This window comes from Musca vetustissima, unplaced genomic scaffold, assembly GCF_032173495.1.
Source record: "Musca vetustissima isolate MV318-11 ecotype Yass unplaced genomic scaffold, APGP_CSIRO_Mvet_v1 utg92658, whole genome shotgun sequence".
In the NCBI taxonomy this organism is placed as follows: Eukaryota; Metazoa; Arthropoda; class Insecta; order Diptera; family Muscidae; genus Musca; species Musca vetustissima.
In genome coordinates this window covers 73,035-92,406 of record NW_026889052.1, presented here as the reverse complement: position 1 = coordinate 92,406, position 19,372 = coordinate 73,035, and the positions used below count along the sequence as shown (strand labels likewise).

At 38.4% G+C, this 19,372-nt stretch overlaps 1 protein-coding gene across 1 annotated transcript; it reads right to left on the bottom strand.

Annotated features, from left to right (window-relative positions):
- Positions 1-6,100: 6,100 nt before the first annotated feature.
- Positions 6,101-13,720, bottom strand: LOC133336792 (uncharacterized). The gene is made up of 4 exons (XM_061545070.1): positions 13,647-13,720; positions 9,990-10,320; positions 6,389-9,888; positions 6,101-6,320 (listed from the first exon to the last, which is right to left on the bottom strand). The coding sequence occupies exons 1-4, from the start codon at positions 13,718-13,720 to the stop codon at positions 6,101-6,103; spliced, it is 4,125 nt and encodes a 1,374-aa protein (XP_061401054.1).
- Between the last annotated feature and the right edge of the window lie 5,652 nt (positions 13,721-19,372).

The following is a 19,372-nucleotide window of genomic DNA, read 5'->3' as shown; positions in this document are numbered from 1 at the left end:
AACCAGTAAGGAAATTAGTATAGTCGGACTGGGCCGACCTTCATCACTTTGGGGTGAAGGGTATGAATTCAGTACCCTAAACCAAATTTCATGCAAATCGAAATATATATAGGGACTTTGGTGCCGCATTTACCTAAAATCGGACGAAACTATATATGGGAGCTATATCTAAATCTGAACCGATTTTCACGAAACTTAGCACACACCCTTCTGGACCTTATTCAGTAATCTATGCCAAATTTCGGGCAATTCGGGCATATCTAAATCAGAACCGATTTTCTTGAATTTCAATAGGGTTCGTCCTTGGGCCAAATAAGTGACTTGTGCCAAATTTCATCCAAATCGGATCATAAATGCGACATGTACTTTGTTTACAATTTAACATCTACAGACGGACGGACGGACTGACGTACACGCATAAAACGACCCAGAAAGTGATTCTATGCATATTCTCAAAATCTATCTATATATCTCGTTTCCTTTTCTATTTGCCTGTTACAAACATAATACCCTGCACCACAGTGTGGTGAAGGGTCTAAAAATTCTTCCTCAGTGGAACTGAGGAATTTTTTCAATAGAAAAAAATCTTTCTCAGGCGGGACCTGAGGAATTTTTTTCAATAGAAAAAAGTCTTACTCAGGCGGGACCTGAGGAATTTTTGTTCTATAGAAAAAAGTCTTCCTCAGGGGACCTGAGGATGACCTGATGATTTTTTTTTATAGAAAAAAGTCTTCCTCAAGACCTGAAATTTTTTTTTATAGAATATTATATATTGGATTTTTTTTAAAGATTGTTTTTTTATGGAAAAAACCCCTTCCATGCTGCTGATCTATCCTCGTATTTATATTGTGGTGAAGGGTATAAAAATTCTTCCTCAGTGGAACTGAGGTATTTTTTTCTATAGAAAAAAGTGTTCCTCAGGGGAGCTGAGGAATTTTTTTCTATAGACAGAAGTCTTCCTCAGGCGGACTGAGAAATTTTTTCTATAGAAAAAATTCTTCCTCAGGCGGACTGAGGAATTTTTTTTCTACAGAAAAAAGTCTTCCTCAGGCGGCCTGAGGATTTTTTTCTATAGAAAAAAGTCTTCCTCAGGCGGTCCTGAGGAATTTTTTTCTATAGAAAAAAGTCTTCCTCAGGCGGCCTGAGGAATTTTTTTCTATAGAAAAAAGTCTTCCTCAGGGTACCTGAGGAATTATTTTCTATAGAAAAAAGTCTTCCTCAGGGTACCTGAGGAATTTTTTTCTATAGAAAAAAGTCTTCCTCAGGGGACCTGAGGAATTTTTTTCTATAGAAAAAAGTCTTCCTCAGGGGACCTGAGGAATTTTTTTCTATAGAAAAAAGTCTTCCTCAGGGGACCTGAGGAATTTTTTTCTATAGAAAAAAGTCTTCCTCAGGGACCTGAGGAATTTTTTTCTATAGAAAAAAGTCTTCCTCAGGGGACCTGAGGAATTTTTTTCTATAGAAAAAAGTCTTCCTCAGGAGACCTGAGGAATTTTTTTCTATAGAAAAAAGTCTTCCTCAGGGGACCTGAGGAATTTTTTTCTATAGAAAAAAGTCTTCCTCAGGGGACCTGAGGAATTTTTTTCTATAGAAAAAAGTCTTCCTCAGGGGACCTGAGGAATTTTTTTCTATAGAAAAAAGTCTTCCTCAGGGGACCTGAGGAATTTTTTTCTATAGAAAAAAGTCTTCCTCAGGCGGGGACTGAGGAATTTTTTTCTATCAAAAAAATGTCTTCCTCAGGGGACCTGAGGATTTTTTTTCTGTAGGAAGTTTTTTCTATAGAAAAAAGTCTTCCTCAGGGGACCTGAGGAATTTTTTTCTGTAGAAAAAGTCTTCCTCAGGGGACCTGAGGAATTTTTCCTCAGGGGACCTGAGGAATTTTTTTCTATAGAAAAAAGTCTTCCTCAGGCGGGGACTGAGGAATTTTTTTCTATCAAAAAAATGTCTTCCTCAGGGGACCTGAGGATTTTTTTTCTGTAGGAAGTTTTTTCTATAGAAAAAAGTCTTCCTCAGGGGACCTGAGGAATTTTTTTCTGTAGAAAAAGTCTTCCTCAGGGGACCTGAGGAATTTTTTTCTGTAGAAAAAGTCTTCCTCAGTGGACCTGAGGAATTTTTTTCTATAGAAAAAAGTCTTCCTCAGGGGCACCTGAGGAATTTTTTTCTATAGAAAAAAGTCTTCCTCGGGGGACTGAGGAATTTTTTTCTATAGAAAAAAGTCTTCCTCAGTGGACCTGAGGAATTTTTTTCTATAGAAAAAAGTCTTCCTCAGGGGACCTGAGGAATTTTTTTCTATAGAAAAAAAATTATATATTGGATTTTTAAAGAATAATTTTTTTCTATGAAAAAATCCCTTCCACAGGATGCGGCTGATCTACCCTCGTATTTATATTTACATACACCTTGTTTCTCTTCTTCTCATGATAATTCATGCTTGTGATTCTAATTAAAACTCTATGTCTAGAACTAGTCAAACAAATGTCTTAACATTTTGCCATTTCGTTTCGTCGTCTTCTTCTTTGTCTTTGCTATACTTTTAAAAAATCTCAACAATCAGTAACAGTTTTAGTTTGTAAGAGGGTTAGTAATAAATTTGTAAGCCTAGCATAAATTTAATTTTTATGATTTAGGGTTTGATTCAAAATTCTAATAAAATTACTTTTTTTGTCTCATCCAATAACTATAATCTATCGTAAATCTAAACACGTTTGGTTTTGTTTACTTATTTTGAATATAATATATAAAAAAATCAATTCTTTTCAATTTACCATTAGTTCAATTAAAAATGTGTCCTCTTAACGCAGGACTACGGTTTTTGATTTATGTTTTAAAAATTACCCTGTTAAACTATTCCGTGCTAATTTCTTTTTTTGTTAAATTTTCTTTTTTTTTGATTTCCTTTTTTAATATTTTCTTATTTTTAAAGTTTCAGATTTGTGACGGCCCCTTTAAATTCGCTAACTAAAATATTTTAGACCGGCTATCAATAGGAATTTCTCTATAAACAATTCCGAATCCAAAACAGCAATGTGGGCAGCTCTACCGATAAGGGTGTTGGCGGTATGCGGCAGGGCGTGATGGACATCATAACGGGTTAGCGTCAGTTCAGGTCTGGCCAAAATCGGTGCAATAATATTATTCACCATTTCCCTGTGAATATATAGTTCGGAAATATATTATTAAGGTATGAGTTCTCCGTAATTTTGTATTTGGACTTACCTATATATGACACCTAAATTAGAATTATCTCTAATTGCAGCCTTACACAGTTCGAGGCGTGCCGAATGTGCCGGAACATAACGATCTTGACTTGAACCACACAGGAGTATATTCTTGAAATGATGTAGATTGCTACGCTGACTCAGGCGATATAGGAAACTTTTGCGCATATCGCTTGTATCACGCATACACAGCTGCAACAGAGAGCCGGATTTTTTCCATTTCTGCATGAACCACATACCTAGAATTACCAAAAAGAGGAAAACCAAAAATGTAGAAATTTTTTATGGAACATATTTTAAAGGAAGCACCACACCGGCCTCGATTTTTTTAACAAATATTTTTTCAGGGACCAACACAGGCACGGATTTTTAGATTATTATATCTTTATGACCAACACCGCGGTGTATTTCTAAAAGAACATTTTGTAGAAACCCACACTTGAAACTTATGCGACTATTTTGGAAATGGCCCGAAGAAGTCGTTACATGCAATAACTGACCTCTTTGACGGGTCCATTGCACCTCCATTGATGGTGATGCGAATTCAAAGCCTTTAATATTTGAAGATCGTTATGTGGAACCGAATAAATTTACACGAAAACGTACTGGGTTCGAGTCGCATTTAAATGTCAATGGAAAAAATAAAACCAGCACAGCGACAGATAAGGGAGTGACCACACCCAATAGGCGGGCTGCTTCGGCCTCAAGTGGCAAAGGATGTTTTTGTGATGCGGCAAGTTTTGATTATTCGGCGGCATAAACAAATGGTGTGGCGGCGGTGTTAACACCCCGTTTTGCCTTATGTGGTGAAATTTTACAAGCCAGCCTGACCATTGCCCCCACAATTGCCTCCAAAGACCCATCGGGTAGTTCTCTAAATCATCGCTACATGTCAAGACATTCGGTAAATGGCCTCTTGGATGAAATCGATAGTGACCTGGATCCCAACATGCAGAAATTTGGTAAGGTAGGTAGGGCGGTCACCTTACCAGCTGGACACAGTAAATCTCTGGATCCATTGGATGGTACGTCCACAACACCCCCTCCTCGAGGACAAATCACAACACAATGTCCGGTTATCCGGCCAAGTTATCAGAAAGTGAAATAAATCACTTGAGTGGAGGTTATGCTCCCGAGCTAATGGAGAAAACCTTTAAAGAACTTGCGGGACTGAATTGTAATCGTGGTAGCCAAAGTCACCAGTCCAAAGTCCAGACTGCGGATTTAATGCGTAACATCAATGAGTTCCGTACGAAATATAAAATTTGGAGCACTCATGTGTTACGGTGGCCATGCATTACAAGGCCTATGCAGCCAAAACCTTGGGCCGGCCAGCAAATATGAGCCCACCCAAGTAGTTGGCGGACAAACCAAATGTCTATTACCATAGCCTGCCCCGTCAATGATAAGATGATGTCCCGTAATTCTTATCCACCCATTAAAATACAAAATGGCATGGCACCACCACTATCTGCATCCGATGGTGGTAGTCACGACACGACAGTGGGGCCTACGATACGAAACGACCCGAGTCTTTCTCGGCCAACGTCTGTCATCTCAGCCCATTGTGTAAAAGCAATAGGGCTGCTACAACAACCAGCACTTTTGGTCTTTTAATATAAAGAAGAGGCTGGTATTCTGCTCTTTTAAGATGAAGAGGCAGATCTTCAAATCCTCTATGAAGAAGAAGCGGACCTTCAGCTCTTCTATGAAAAATACCTTCAGCTCTTATGTTAAGAAGAATAAGACATGCAGCTGTTCTATTAATCAGACCTTCAGCTACTCTATGAAGAAGAAGCTGGCCTTCAGATCTTCTATGAAGAAGAGGCAGACCTTTAACTCTTCTATGAAGAAGAAGCGGGCCTTCAGCTCTTTTATGACGAATAAGCAGACCTTCACCTCTTCTATGAAGAAGAGGCAGACATTCACCTCTTCTATGAAGAAGAAGCGAACCTTCAGCCTTCTATGAAGAAGAGTCAGACCTTCAGCTCTTGTATGAAGAAGGGACACATTTTCAAATATGCTATGAAAAAGAAGTGGACCTTCAGCTCTTCTATGAAGAAGAGGCATACCTTCATCTCTTCTGTGAAGAAGAATTAGACCTTCAGCTCTTCCATGAAGAAGAAGCAGACCTTAACCTCTTCTATGAAGAAGAAACGGACCTTCAGCTCTTCTATGAAGAAGAGCCAGATTTTCAGCTTAAGGCAAACCTTAAACTCGTCTATGAAGACTTCTGCATCCGCTTTATCAAGTGATCGTCAGTCCATAGTTTGGTCACAACAAATCCCTATACCCCTCGTAGTTATTTCCAGGCTCATAGACTAATAATGAGTTGCCCGCCTGATGTTGTATCAAATAGTACTAAACCCCGTTCTGTGGAAATTACTCGGGTTAGAGTATTCGATCTAAAGAAAATGCTGAAAGCACCCTGCGCACCGAGCCTAGCAGTTCGGAATGTGATATACTCTCCAAGGTGAAAAGGCCAAGGTCGATCAGAAAATGATATCGTCGAATAGTTTGCCCTTCAGGCTGGATAGTGCATCGGCTCAGGAACAAGAGCAGACCACAAGTGGTTTCAGTGAATCGTTGTCGAATTTGGTGTCACCACCACAATTCACCACTGAAGCGGTGATAAGTGATTCCTCCTCATCACTGTGTGAGGAAAGAGTAGGCCGCCAGTCCCGAAACAATAAAAAATTTGCAAAAAAATTTGGAGCAACAAAGTAAAAAAAACTCAATGGTCCAGGGGACTAATGATGCTTAACTTTTGTGTTCAGAACATCGTCGAAACATACTCAACCCAGACTACAACGAATTAACCTAGGTGGAGGATATGGATTTTTTCACTAACAGACCATTGAAAAGTATAGTTTTCTTTGTGTTTACTCACCCATATTGACCAGTCCGCTGGTATTATATAGCGTACCCAAATGCGGTCCCGATAATGATAAAAATGTGTGCAGTCGTGGCAATAGTGAACGCATTTGGGGCCTTGCCAGGGCGCTGCGTACAATAATTGTTCCCAAAGAATGTGCGACGAATGAAATGCGTGTCGGATTGAGTCCACAGGTTTCGATATGATAGAGAATTTCAGCAACCAGTCTGAAAAGAAATTTTTGATTAGAATTATTTTTCTTTTCCAAAAAATATTTGAAGTTCCCCCTCCTCACCTATCAGTCATGGTATCGAAATCCGAAAACGTATCACCCTGATTACGTTCGGACATAAGGAATTCCAAATTGGCACCGGGCAGACCCAATTCCAAATAGGTGCGCACCAAACGCAAATCGGCCGAATTGCCATCCAGCCCATGAACACAGATAATTAAATGCATGCCGTTCGGTGAGAAGGCACGATACTCGTCGCTGATATAAAAATAAGGCAATTCCGAGGAGAGTTTCGGAAAGTCCGAATAAATGCTGCCGTTGTATTTCAATTGTTTGCGAAATTCTTCGCGATATTTTTCGAATTCCATCAGAGATATGTTGTTGGCTTCGGAGCCCTTGGAGTTGCTGTGGCCGTTTTGATTTTTGTGATGTTTCGAGGACGATTTGGTGCTGGAGGATCGTACCACAGAATTGGAGGAGGAGGAAGCCGCCGCCGAGGTCGTATTATTACAATGGTGATGATGTCCTGTCGCTGCTGTCGATGAAGAAGAATTGGAATTTTCTTTGTTCTCATCTTCGTTACCGTTATCTTGAGATGCGGGGTGTGAATGTGTGTTCGCATTAATATTAAGACCTAGCTTGGGATTTGAATTGGAATTGTTGGAGGGTGTGGAACGATTCGATTTGCTACTACTACTGTTGTTGTTGTTAATGATGATTTGTGAATTTTTCATTGTCGCCGTTGCTGTGGTGACCATTGAAGAGGCATTTCCAAAATCTTTGGGCCGTTTCATTTCCACAATGCTGTGGGACCTCACCACTGGCTTATTGCCGAATATACTACCGGGTGTAATGGGTTTCATGGACTCGTAAATGTGATAGACGGGATTATCTATGGCCACAATGGGTTGCCTCAAGTTCAGGTGGCCATGGGGCGGTATTTCCTTGAGCGGAGGTGGAGGCGCTGGCGGCAGTATCAGCGATGAGGGTGAGGAGTGTTGTGTTAGACTTTGATAGGTATCCGATTTGTGGGCTGGGGTCATGGTGACATAATTTGTTGTTGCCACAACACTATTCGATTTGCTGGAGATTTTGCCGAATTGCGAATCCTTATCCGTATTCCTGTTTGTAATGAATTCTGATTTTTTGTTTTGTTTCTCCCTGACCTGCTGCTGAAGATTAAGGGGAGGATCCCGAAACTCATCGGGAGGCAGCAGATCATCCTGAAATTGTTGTGGCGGTGGTACCCGCACATTTGTCAAGGCCATTGTGGCCGTACCACTGTTGCTCTCCTTAATGATGGTCAAATCAAAATCCGATTTCGATTTTTCCGTTTTACGATATCGTTCCCGCCTTTGACTTTGCATTAGGGAGAAATCCGAATCCTCTACCTCGGTGGATTCATTATAGGGTTGATTGCGTAAATTTCGCCTCAGTTCGGAGCGTAAACGTTCCGGTTTAATTTTCACCGTGACAGAGGAGATTTTTTTATGCGGCAGCATAAGGCCATCCGCCATGGGTATGGTGTTCGAGGCTGGGCCATTTTTCATCAGCCCCCTGGACTCCTTTAGTTTTTTATTTTTATTTTGTTGCTCCAATAGCTTTTGCAGCTTCAACCTCAGCTGTTCCCCATTCAATCGGGTCTCCAATTCATTTCTCTCTTTGGTCTGTTGTTGTTTGAGTATAGTTTCCGGACTGGAGGGTACAATGGAGCTACGTCTACTCGAAACCCAGCCGCTTTCCTCACTCAACGATGAGGTGGAGTCGCTGATCACTGCCTCTGTGGTGAACTGTGGTGGTGGCACCAAATTCGGCAGCGATTCACTGAAGCCACTTGTGGTCTGTTCCTGTTCCTGGCCCGAAGCGCTATCCAGCCTGAAGGGCACACTATTCGACGAAAGCATTTTCTGTTCGGCCTTGGCCTTTTTCACCTTGGAGGGTATATCACTTTCCGAACTGCTCGACTCTTTGCGCAGGGTGCCATTTTTCAGCATTTCCTTGAGATCAGATACCCTGACTCGGGCAATTTCCACGGAACGGGGTATGGTACTATTTGGTTCTACATCATGATTGCTGGCGGGCAGCCCATTATTATTATTGGCCGCTTGTCTAAGGGCTTGGGAAGAACTACTGCGGGGTATAGCGATTTGTTGTGGCCAAACTATGGACTGGGGTTCAGTTGATGCGGATGCTGATGCTGATGGTGGTGGTAGTGATGGCGTCTGAGATGGTGGTGGTGCCATGCCATTTTGTGTTTTAATGGGTGGATAAGAATTACGGGGCACAATCTCACCATTGACCATGGTCTTGGGCAGGCTGTTGTAATAGGAATTCGGTTTGTCCGCCAACTTCTTGGGTGGGTTCAACATTTTGATTTCATGTAGATAGTCATATTTGCTGGCCTCCACATTTCCCGGACGGCCCAAGGTATTGGCTCCATAGGTCTTGTAATGCATGGCCACGGGACCATTAGTTGTAACACAGGGATCTTCAAAATTTTTATATTTCATGCGGAACTCATTGATGTTACGCATTAAATCCTCAGCCTGGACCTTGGGCTTGTGACTCTGGCCACCACGATTTCCATTCAGTCCAGCAAAGCCTTTAAAGGTTTTCTCCTGCAGCTCGGGAACATAACCTCCACTCAAGTGATTTATTTCACTTTCTGATAACTTGGCCGGATAACCGGACATGGTATTGTGATATGTCCTCAAGGAGGGGGTGCTGTGGACTGTACCATCCAATTGATCTAAAGATTTGCTGTGTCTAGCTGGTAAGGTGCCTGCACTGCCAACCTCACAAAATTCCTGCATGCTGGGATCCAGGCCACTATCGATTTCATCCAAGAGGCCATTTACCGAATGTCTTGACATGTAGCGATGATTTAGAGAACTACCCGATGGGCCTTTGGAGGCAGCCGTGGGGGCAATGGTCAGGCTGGCTTGTAAAATTTCACCACCCAAGGCAAATCGGGGTGTCAACACTCCAGCCGCAGCCGGCACACCATTTGTTTTACTCGGCGGAGGATAATCAAAACTTGCCGCACCACAAGAACATTCTTTGCCACTTGAGGCCGAGGCAGCCCGACCATTTGGGGTGGCTACCCCCTTATCTGTCGCTGTGCCGGTTTTATTTTTCCCATTGACATTTAAATGCGGCTCAGACCCAGTACGCTTTCTTGTGAATTTATTCGGTTCCACATAACGATCTTCAAATATCAAAGGCATTGAATTCGTATCACCATCAATGGGTGTGCAATGGACCGGTAAGGGAGGCAGTGATTGCATGTAACGACTTCGTCGCGCCATTTCCGATATGGCCACATAATTTTGATAGTTGCTATCGTAACAGCCGGCAGCAGTGTGTCGAGGATTTTCCATCACAAAGAATCCTTCGGAGAAACGTCTCACCCTCAGGATGTGATGTTTTTTCGCCAGCAGTGTGTGTACCGAAGGCTGGGTGGAGGCTATCAGGACACGTCGCCAAAACATTATGCATTCGGCACAGAGTTGTGCTATATCGGAATTGGCTCGTATCGTAAAATCTTCTTCGGAATCGTGAGTCTGGAAAAAAGAGAGGGAAACATATTTACATTTGTTTTTCAAAAATGTCCAGGCGATTTTTTCTATAGAAGAAAATCCTCGGATCCTCATTTTTTACCCACCTTAGCCTGTTCCAATAGTTTATGCAATCGATCGTTGGTATCGTTTTCTCGAAATGGTGGTGAACCGATTTGTGTATTGATATTCGGTGGGAGTACGGTGCTGAATTCGTTCAGGGCTATTTTCAGTTGTTCAATAGCGCCTAAAAGTAGACTACATATTTCTTGATGTAATTGTCGTGATTGAAGAAGTCTTCCCGCCGGACCTCCGCTACATTTTGTTGTACTAACAGGTTGTGGACCAAAAAATACCGCTTCCAAGGGTCCGGGTGACATGCTGCCGCGACAACTCAGCTTACCCGAACTCAGCCAGGGTTTGGAGTTTTTGGGGGCACTGAAAAAGATAATAAAAAATAAATGTTTTTTTTTTAAGATTTCATAAAATAAAACTACAGTTTTCTACAGGCTCAGATACACTGGAGCCTTTGTGTATACGACCTTAAATTTAGATCTTATTGTGAAAATATTCAAACTACTTTTGTTTTGGATTTAAAATTTTACAGTAATGTTTCAAATTCAAATCTAACTACAATGCATTAAAATAACAATACTAAAAAAAATTCTACAGTGTTTTGAGTTGCTATGTAAAATATATCCGCTAGTTCGGCTAACTATGGAAATTGTGAATATGAGATGCTCGAATTATTTATATTTTCTCTTACCATATTTTGACATAGTGAAACAATGATTTCCTTAGTTTGATATTTTTTTTTCAGAAGTGTGGGATGGGGGTTCGATCAATCAACAACCATACATACATGTGAATACGAATACGGGTTAGGTAGGTAGGTAGGTAGATAGGTTATGTGGTTAATAAATTCAAATGAAATGAGAAGAAAAGAATAGGTCAATTAATGTTGCGAAAAAAAACAAAAAACTAAAAAAAACTATCGAAGATCATAAAAAATGCGGAGTTTAAAAAAAAAAAATATTTTGTCAAGGGTCATTACAGAGGGTTAATTTTTAAAACTATTTTTAAGGCCGAGGATTTTTTAAAAGAACTCAATACAGTCTTGGATATTTATACAATATCAGGGTATTATAGCTTTGTGCAGCCCCAAGAGTTAGTAACGCCGCGAAATATTGGTCCTACACCACTTTTAACTATACCGATCATCTTATCTCGACTAGCTGAGTCGATCTAGACATGTGAGTCAGTCCGTCCGTCTGTCCATCATAATTTGGAAACACGATACAGACCACAGTTATGGACCAATCTTCACGAAATTTTGCATGTAGGAAGGGTTTTGGCCAATGAAGACCCTTATTGTTTTTTTGGTATAGACCAAATATTTAATTTTTGTCGGTTTTTCTTGTCGCTCTAGAGGCCGAAAATATGACCCGCACATCGCGAAATTTTACATGGAGAAGCGGATTGGGCCAGAGAATATGCATGCCTGCTTTGACAAAGATCGGTCAATATTTAACGGGTCAAATGGAATCTGACTTTTGTGTGAAAATGACACAAAAGTCAGGTGAAGCATATAGACTTGCGAAGTTGATAGTATATCCAAGAGGAATGGTTGACCTTCAAAATGATTCCGATTACATTTTCGTATGTACTCGGATGCAGGAGTTACACTCAAATATTTACAGGTGCTTACGTATTCAGATATTATTTAGTAACCCATTACCACATTAGAGGGCCGAAATATAGCGCTGATCGCTTTGAAATTTTCCATGAAGTTCCAATTATGGTCTAGGTGATGATCAGAATAAAATTGTGCGATGAAATGGTCCGAAAAATTAATTTCTTTGTGTGTTTTCTAGTCGAATATAAGCTGAACATCAAAACTCAACCCACCGTAAAGGAAACCTGGACAAGTAATTAGAAGGGCTGTACTGAATATTAGTAATATTCGGAAAATATTTCAGTGTAAGGTAGATGTGCTGTTGACCTGTAGTCGGGAAAGTCGGGGCAAATATCACCAAATATTGCCCAGGCTCGGAATAAACATCCGCAGAAGGTTATAGTTCAGTGGTAGTTGTGTTGGGTATCGTATGGTCGGCCTCGTCCGACTATACTGCTCCGCTCACTGGTTTTAAAATATTGTTTGAGGATCAATGTAGGCGTGTTTTTTTTATATATATTTTTTTTAGGATCAATGTACGCGCGGGTTTTTATACCCTTCACCATACTATGGTACAGTGTATTATGTCCTTGAGCATATGTTTGTAACAGGCAAAAGGAAACGAGATAGAATCACTTTTTAAGTCGATTTACATCTGTCCATGTTAAATTGTAAAAAAAAGTACAGGTCGCATTTATGATCCAAATTGGATGAAATTTGGCGCAAGTCACTTATTTGGCCCAAGGACGACCCCGTTTGAAATTGGAAAAAATCGGTTCAGATTTAAATATAGCTCCCATATATTTTCGTCCGATTTAAGGTAAAAGGGCAGCAAGGTCCCTATATATTTTTCGATTTGCACGAAATTTGGTACAGAGTACTGAATTAGGTTCAGAATGATGTGTGCTAAGTTTCGTGAAAATCGGTTAAAATTTAGATATAGCTCCCATATACATTTTCGTCCGATTTAAGGTAAATGGGGCACCAAAGTCCATATATATCTTTCGATTTGCACGAAATTTGGCATAGGGTACTGAATTGGGTCCAGAATGATGTGTGCTAAGTTTCGTGAAAATCGGTTAAAATTTAGATATAGCTCCCATATACATTTTCGTCCGATTTAAGGTAAATGGGGCACCAAAGTCCATATATATCTTTCGATTTGCACGAAATTTGGCATAGGGTACTGAATTGGGTTCAGAATGATGTGTGCTATGTTTCGGGAAAATCGGTTCAGATTTCGATATAGCTCCCATATATATTTTCGTCCGATTTAAGGTAAATGGTGCGCCAACGTCCCTAAATATATTTCGATTTGCAGGACATTTGGCATAGCGTACTGAATTAGGTCCAAAACGATGTGTGACAATCTTTCGTTTGCACGAAGTCTGAAAATACTGAATTTAGTCAGATGTGTGGTATATATATAGCTCCCATATATATTTCCGTCCGATTTAAGGTAAATGGTGTGCCAAAGTCCCTAAATATCTTTCGATTTGAACGAAATATGACAGAGCGTACTGAATTAGGTTCAGAATGATGTGTGCTAAGTTTCGTGGCAATCGGTTCAGATTTAGATATAGCTTCCACATATATATTTCGTCCGATTTAATGTAAATGGTGAAGCAAAGCCCCCAAATATACTTCGATTTGCTCGAAATTTTGTATATCGCACTGAATTAAGTCTAGAATGATGTGTGTAAAGTTCAGTGAATATCGGTTCAGTTTTAGACATAGTCCTTAAATGGTGTGCCTTATAACTTTCGTTCAATTTCATGTCAATGTTCTTTCGAAAAGGCGACGCATGTTAGAAGACTTTGTAGAATATACCCAAAGTGGTGAAGGGTGTCATATAGTCGGCCCAGTCCGACTTAACTACTTTCCTTACTGGTTTTCTTTTTGCTGGTGGTTGGTTGTGGCTTTCCACAACAACAACAACAACAACAACAACAAATGTTTGTGTTTAAAACAATTATGGCAAAAAATATTACTTTTTTCTAGTGCTACAAGGAACTGACAAGAAGTTAAAGGAGTTACAGGGGAATTGGTATTCGAATACCATAGAACTGTTTTTTTTTGTTATACAAACTTTTCACGCTGCGAACGACGCAGTAGCTGAGTTATTCGCACATTCCATGCTACAACGAAATGTGGTGGCGTCATAACCTGGAGAACTTTGCTACCACGATAATAATAATAATAAAACAATAAAAACAAATCAAAAATAATGAGGATGATAATGTAAAAAAATAATAATAGAAAACCGATGGAACAGATAAAATAAAACGTCATGGTGTATAAACAGGAGAATAAAAGCCATTGAAATGTCGGTACTTAGAACTTTTTCGATTCAGTTGATTATGAGAATTAAAATGTTAATTGAGAAATGTTTATGGTTTTATTAGTTATGCATTAATTACTTTGCTGTTGCTGGTTTTTTAGTAGATGATAATTTTATTCGTTTGCGTATGATTAATATTATTTATTATTTATGCATGAATTGCTATGTACAAATAGACACTATTGCGTATGATTAACAAACGCAATTATAATATTGTATTCATTATACGCCACACAGCCCGACCATAAACGATGATTTAAAACCAAATTAGGGTTGATCTTAAACAAATATTTTTTAGGTACTAATGGAGGCCTGGATTAAAAAAAATTCAGGGACTGATATATATATATTTTTAAATATTTTTTAAGGACTCTATTTAAATATTTTTAATGCGAATTTTTAAAGGACCAGTAAAATGATATTGGACCCATAAACATGTCATTCTGCAACCGATGCTAAAATTTTTGATTTGGTCAGATATAGAAGTTATATCTAAATCTGAACCGATTTAAGGAAACTTAACACACATCATTCTAGACCTTATTCATTACGCTATGCCAAATTTCGTGCAAATCGAAAGATATATAGGGACTTTGGTGCACTATTTACATTAAATCGGACGAAAATATATATGAGAGCTATATCTAAATCTGAACCGATTTTCAGGAAACTTAATACACTTCATTCTATACCTAATTCATTACGCTGTGCCAAATTTCGTGCATATCGAAAGATATTTAGGGAATTTGGTGCACCATTTGCCTTAAATCGGAAGAAAATATATATGGGAGCTATATCTAAATCTGAACCGATATTCCCGAAACTTAGCACACATCATTCTAGGCTCAATTCAGTACGCAGTGCTTAAATTCGTGCAAATCGAAATATATTTAGGGACTTTGGTACACCATTTACATTAAATCGGACGGAAATATATATGGGAGCTATATCTAATTCTGAACCGATTTTCACGAAACTTAGCACACATCATTCTGGACCTAATTCATTACGCTGTGCCAAATTTCGTGCAAATCGAAAGATATATAGGGACTTTGGTACACCATTTACATTAAATCAGACGAAAATATATTTGGGAGCTATATCTAAATCTGAAACGATTTTCACGAAACTTAATACACATCATTCTAGACCTAATTCATTACGCTGTGCCAAATTTCGTGCGTATCGAAAGATATGTAGGGACCATTTACCTTAAATCGGACGAAAATATATATGGTAGCTATATCTAAATCTGAACCGATTTTCACGAAACTTAGCACATATCATTCTAGACCTAATTCATTACACTGTGCCAAATCGAAATATATATGGGGACTTTGGTGGCCCATTTACCTTAAATCGGACGAAAATATATATGGGAGCTATATCTAAATCTGAGCCGATTTTCACGAAACGCTGTGCCAAATTGCGTGCAAATCGAAATATATTTAGGTGCACCATTTACCATAAATCGGACGAAAATATATATTAGGGAGCTATATCTAAATTTTTTCCACTTCAATAGGGTTAGGGCCCATATCCAAAAAAAAAAAATATATATATATATATACATATATTTTTTTAGCCATTCGATATACGCAAGAAATATACGTAATCATAAAACAAACGTGCATGAGAAGGAAATCCACTATGATGAAGTTATGTGTGATGCAATATCCAAAAAAGAATTGTAATTTTCCCCCATTTTCTTTGCATTATGAATATATGTACGTGTGTGTGTGGGATTCGAAACAAAAAATTGTGTCCCTTAGCCAATATGGAATAGAAGTTTCCCATATGATACTAAGGATGATGATGATGATGACGACGACTATGAACACCATGCAGATGCTGCTGCGTGCGGTTGACTAAGTGTTGAACTTTTTACAGATTTTGTTTTTTTTTTGTCTCCACTATGGCTTGAACTCAATCACAAAGTTCTAACGGGAATTTGATAAATGGTTTATTTGCTCGCCCTTTTCCCTGGGTCATTCATGTATGCATAAGGATGCTGATGATGATATTATAACTGGGATTAAAATTGAATAAATTTGTTTGTTAAATTGAAAAAAGAAAATCTTTGACAGTTTAAAATATTAGTTTCGTGTTTTATGTGATGGAGTGATAATCCATAAATTTGTCAGGTGCAATGAGCTGGGAACATATTTGTTGCACATCAGAAGGACACTTCGAAGAGGAGGGAAATATGAACTTTTTTAAAAAAATATATAGATTTTAAAAAAAACTATATTTTAAACATCAAGGCGGGGATTTAAAAAAAATCAAACCACACAAAGACGTGGATTTTAAAAAAAATATCTTTTAAGGGGACCCCCCATTCTCAGGGTAAAAAATTTTTTTTGACATAATTCGAATCTACACTAATTCAAGAATTCGAATCTACACTTATTCAAGTGAATATCTCAAGAACTCTTGAAGATATAGCCGATTTATTCCGACAGGATCAAGTGACGGCTAAAGGGCTTTAAACGCGTTTTTCTCTAAACGAATGGCGGGCACGATAACTCAAAAACTAATAACCCAATCGATTACAAATTTTTACACGTTTCTCTGTAAGTGTATAGCTATCGTATGAACTAGTATAAAGCCAATCGATGAAGAACTAGTATAAAGCCAATCGGTGAAAATCTTCCTTATTTTTTAACTTGGTTTTTGGTCAAAAATCGGCGATTTCCCAAAAATATTTTTTTAAAGGTCCGCCATTTTGTTAATTTTAGAGCGAAGTCAATAATCCTAGTTCATACGAGAGCCAGACATGTACTCTTTCTAACACCGTTGGAATTTTCGGATTTCGATGTTCCATTGAGGAGTCATCATGCTCGCCATCAAAAATAAGGACTTTTCTTTAGTTACAAAAAACAGGGGGGGGAGGGTTCCCGTAAGGAATTTTTTATACCCTACACAACAATGTTGTCAGGGTATTATAGCTTTGTGCAGCCCCAAGAGTTTGTAACGCCGCGAAATATTGGTCCTAGACCCACCTTTAAGTATACCTATCGTCATATCTCGACTAGCTGAGTCGATCTAGACATGTGTGTCCGTCCGTCCGTCCGTCTGTCCATTATAATTTGTAAACACGATACAGGCCACAGTTATGGACCAATCTTTACGAAATTTTGCGTGTTGCATGGGTTCTGACCAATGAAGACCCCTATTGTTTTTGGTAAAGATCGGATGAAATGGACCAACTACTAAATTTTTGTCGGTTTTTCTGGTCGCTTCAGAAGTCGCAATTATGGCCCGAACATCGTGAAATTTTACATGGAGAAGGGGGTCGGGCCAAAGAATAAACTTGCCTGATTTGACAAAGATCGGTCAATATTTAGCGGGTCAAATGGACCCTGACTTTTGTGTGATAAATGACAAAATTTGGATTCTATGGCGTATATATTTATTCCTAAAGGACATAGACCCAAAAAGTTGATAGTATATCCAAGAGGAGTGGTTGACCTTCAAATTAATACCAATTATATTGTTGTACGTGCTCGGATGTGGGAGTTACACCTAAATATTTACAGGTATCTCCGTATTCGTATATTATTTAGTAACCCATTATCACTCTAGGGAGCGGAACTATAGCGCTGATCGATTTCAAATGTTCCATGAGGTTCAAGTTATGGTCAAGGACAACGCCTATAATTTCGGAGATGATCAGATAATAATTTTGGAATGAAGTGGACCGAAAACTTAATTTTTTGTGATATTTTCGAGTCGATCTATAGACCACAAATGAAAGTCGAAACTCACAACTCAACCCACGGTGAAGAGAATCTGGACAATAGCTGTACTGAATACTCGTAATATTCGGAAAATATGTCAGTGTGAGGAAGAGGTGCTCTTTACCTCTAATCGGGCAAGAGGGTGAAAAAATATCACGAAAATTTGAGTTCCTTGGTAGTTGTGTAGGGTATCGTATGGTCGGCCCCGTCCGACTATACTGCTCCGCTCACTGGTTATAAATAGGTATTGTAATTTTTATGTGAAATAATAAATGACCTAAGAATTTATTTTGTATTTGTCGTATTTTCCAAAAAATATGCACATTTCATCCAATTTTATTTCTAGCCATTGCCTACTTTCCAAACCCAATAGACCATTACACAGAGTTTGAATAATTTAATGGCAATTAATTTAATCAATGTATAAGACAGTTCAGTTGCTTGGAATTAATTCTAATCGTATCAAATACATTTCAAAATATCCAAACACAAACACATTTCAGCATTTCAAATGAAAATATTTAATTTGAAACGGAAATTATTCTAATTGAGTTTTCCAAGTATACAAATTAAAAAGAACAACAACAACCTTTAGACATTATTAAAAGTTTAATCAATGGAGTTTTAATAAACAAAATTTGAAGTGAGTAATTTTTAGAATGCAATTTTTGAGAACTCTCTTCTTACACTCTTCTAATCAAATGATTAAAATCACCCACTTAATGTCTCCAAAGTTTAGTTAGTTAATCATTGACTGTCTCTGGCGTAAATAGATGCCATTTGTTAAACTAAAATAAAACCCAAAATGTTTTTGTCCGCTAAAGACCTCGAAGTTTGCAACACATTAGTGGTAAATGGCAAAAACTTTGCCAATAGACTTGGCTGTCATCTACCTCAAAGACGTGCTATCATCAGCAGTAAAACTTGTTCTTCGCAATACGCTATTCGGTTGTGTGACTCCCACAGGCACAAAAATAAATCTTTTGCATTGCAACAGATTTTACTTCTGGGAACAACTTTGTTGCGATACCTGCTGTTACTTCAAAAATATGCATGCTTACTCATGATTAAATTTAAGATTTGTGGAAATTCTTAAATCAGAATTATTTACACTAAATTTAAATTTAATATCTGAATAAAAATGATTTACAAAAAATCCACGCATAGTTAATATAGCATATATACATAAACGTATTGATTTAAAATTTACGCCTTATAGTCATGAAAAAATATGAAAAATAATGCCTTGATTAATCCAGTAAGGAAAGTAATAAAGTCGGACTGGGCCGACTATATGATACCCTCCACCACAACATGCATATTATATATATATATATATATATCCTAACAATTTCATGTCATGTCAATCGATGCTAAATTTAATTTCAAACAGATTTAAGGAAATCTATTTATAGCAAAAATGATACACGCGACTCAATATTCCGCACTGTTAAAAATATAATCTCAATCAGACACCCGATCGAAATATATATGGTACGTTATGAAAAATTTCGTGTCAATCGGACAAACATTACGAGTTTGGTGTACCATTTACCTAAAATCGGACTAAAATATATATGTGGGACCTTTATCTAAATCTGAGCCGATATTCTCGAAACACAACACACCTCATTCTGGACTCAATTTTGTACGCTTGCCAAATATGGTGGAAATTGAAAGATATATAGGGATTTTGGTGCCACATTTACATTAAATCGGACGAAAATATATACT

Bases quoted from the DNA above. Each gene is read 5' to 3' on its own strand.
- LOC133336792 (XM_061545070.1), bottom strand. From the start codon at position 13,720: ATGACGCCACCACATTTCGTTGTAGCATGGAATGTGCGAATAACTCAG. The intron at 9,889-9,989 runs GTGGGTAAAAAA...TCTTTTTTCCAG, and splicing joins AACTATTGGAACAGGCTAAG to ACTCACGATTCCGAAGAAGA. The intron at 6,321-6,388 runs GTGAGGAGGGGG...ATTTCTTTTCAG, and splicing joins TTCGATACCATGACTGATAG to ACTGGTTGCTGAAATTCTCT.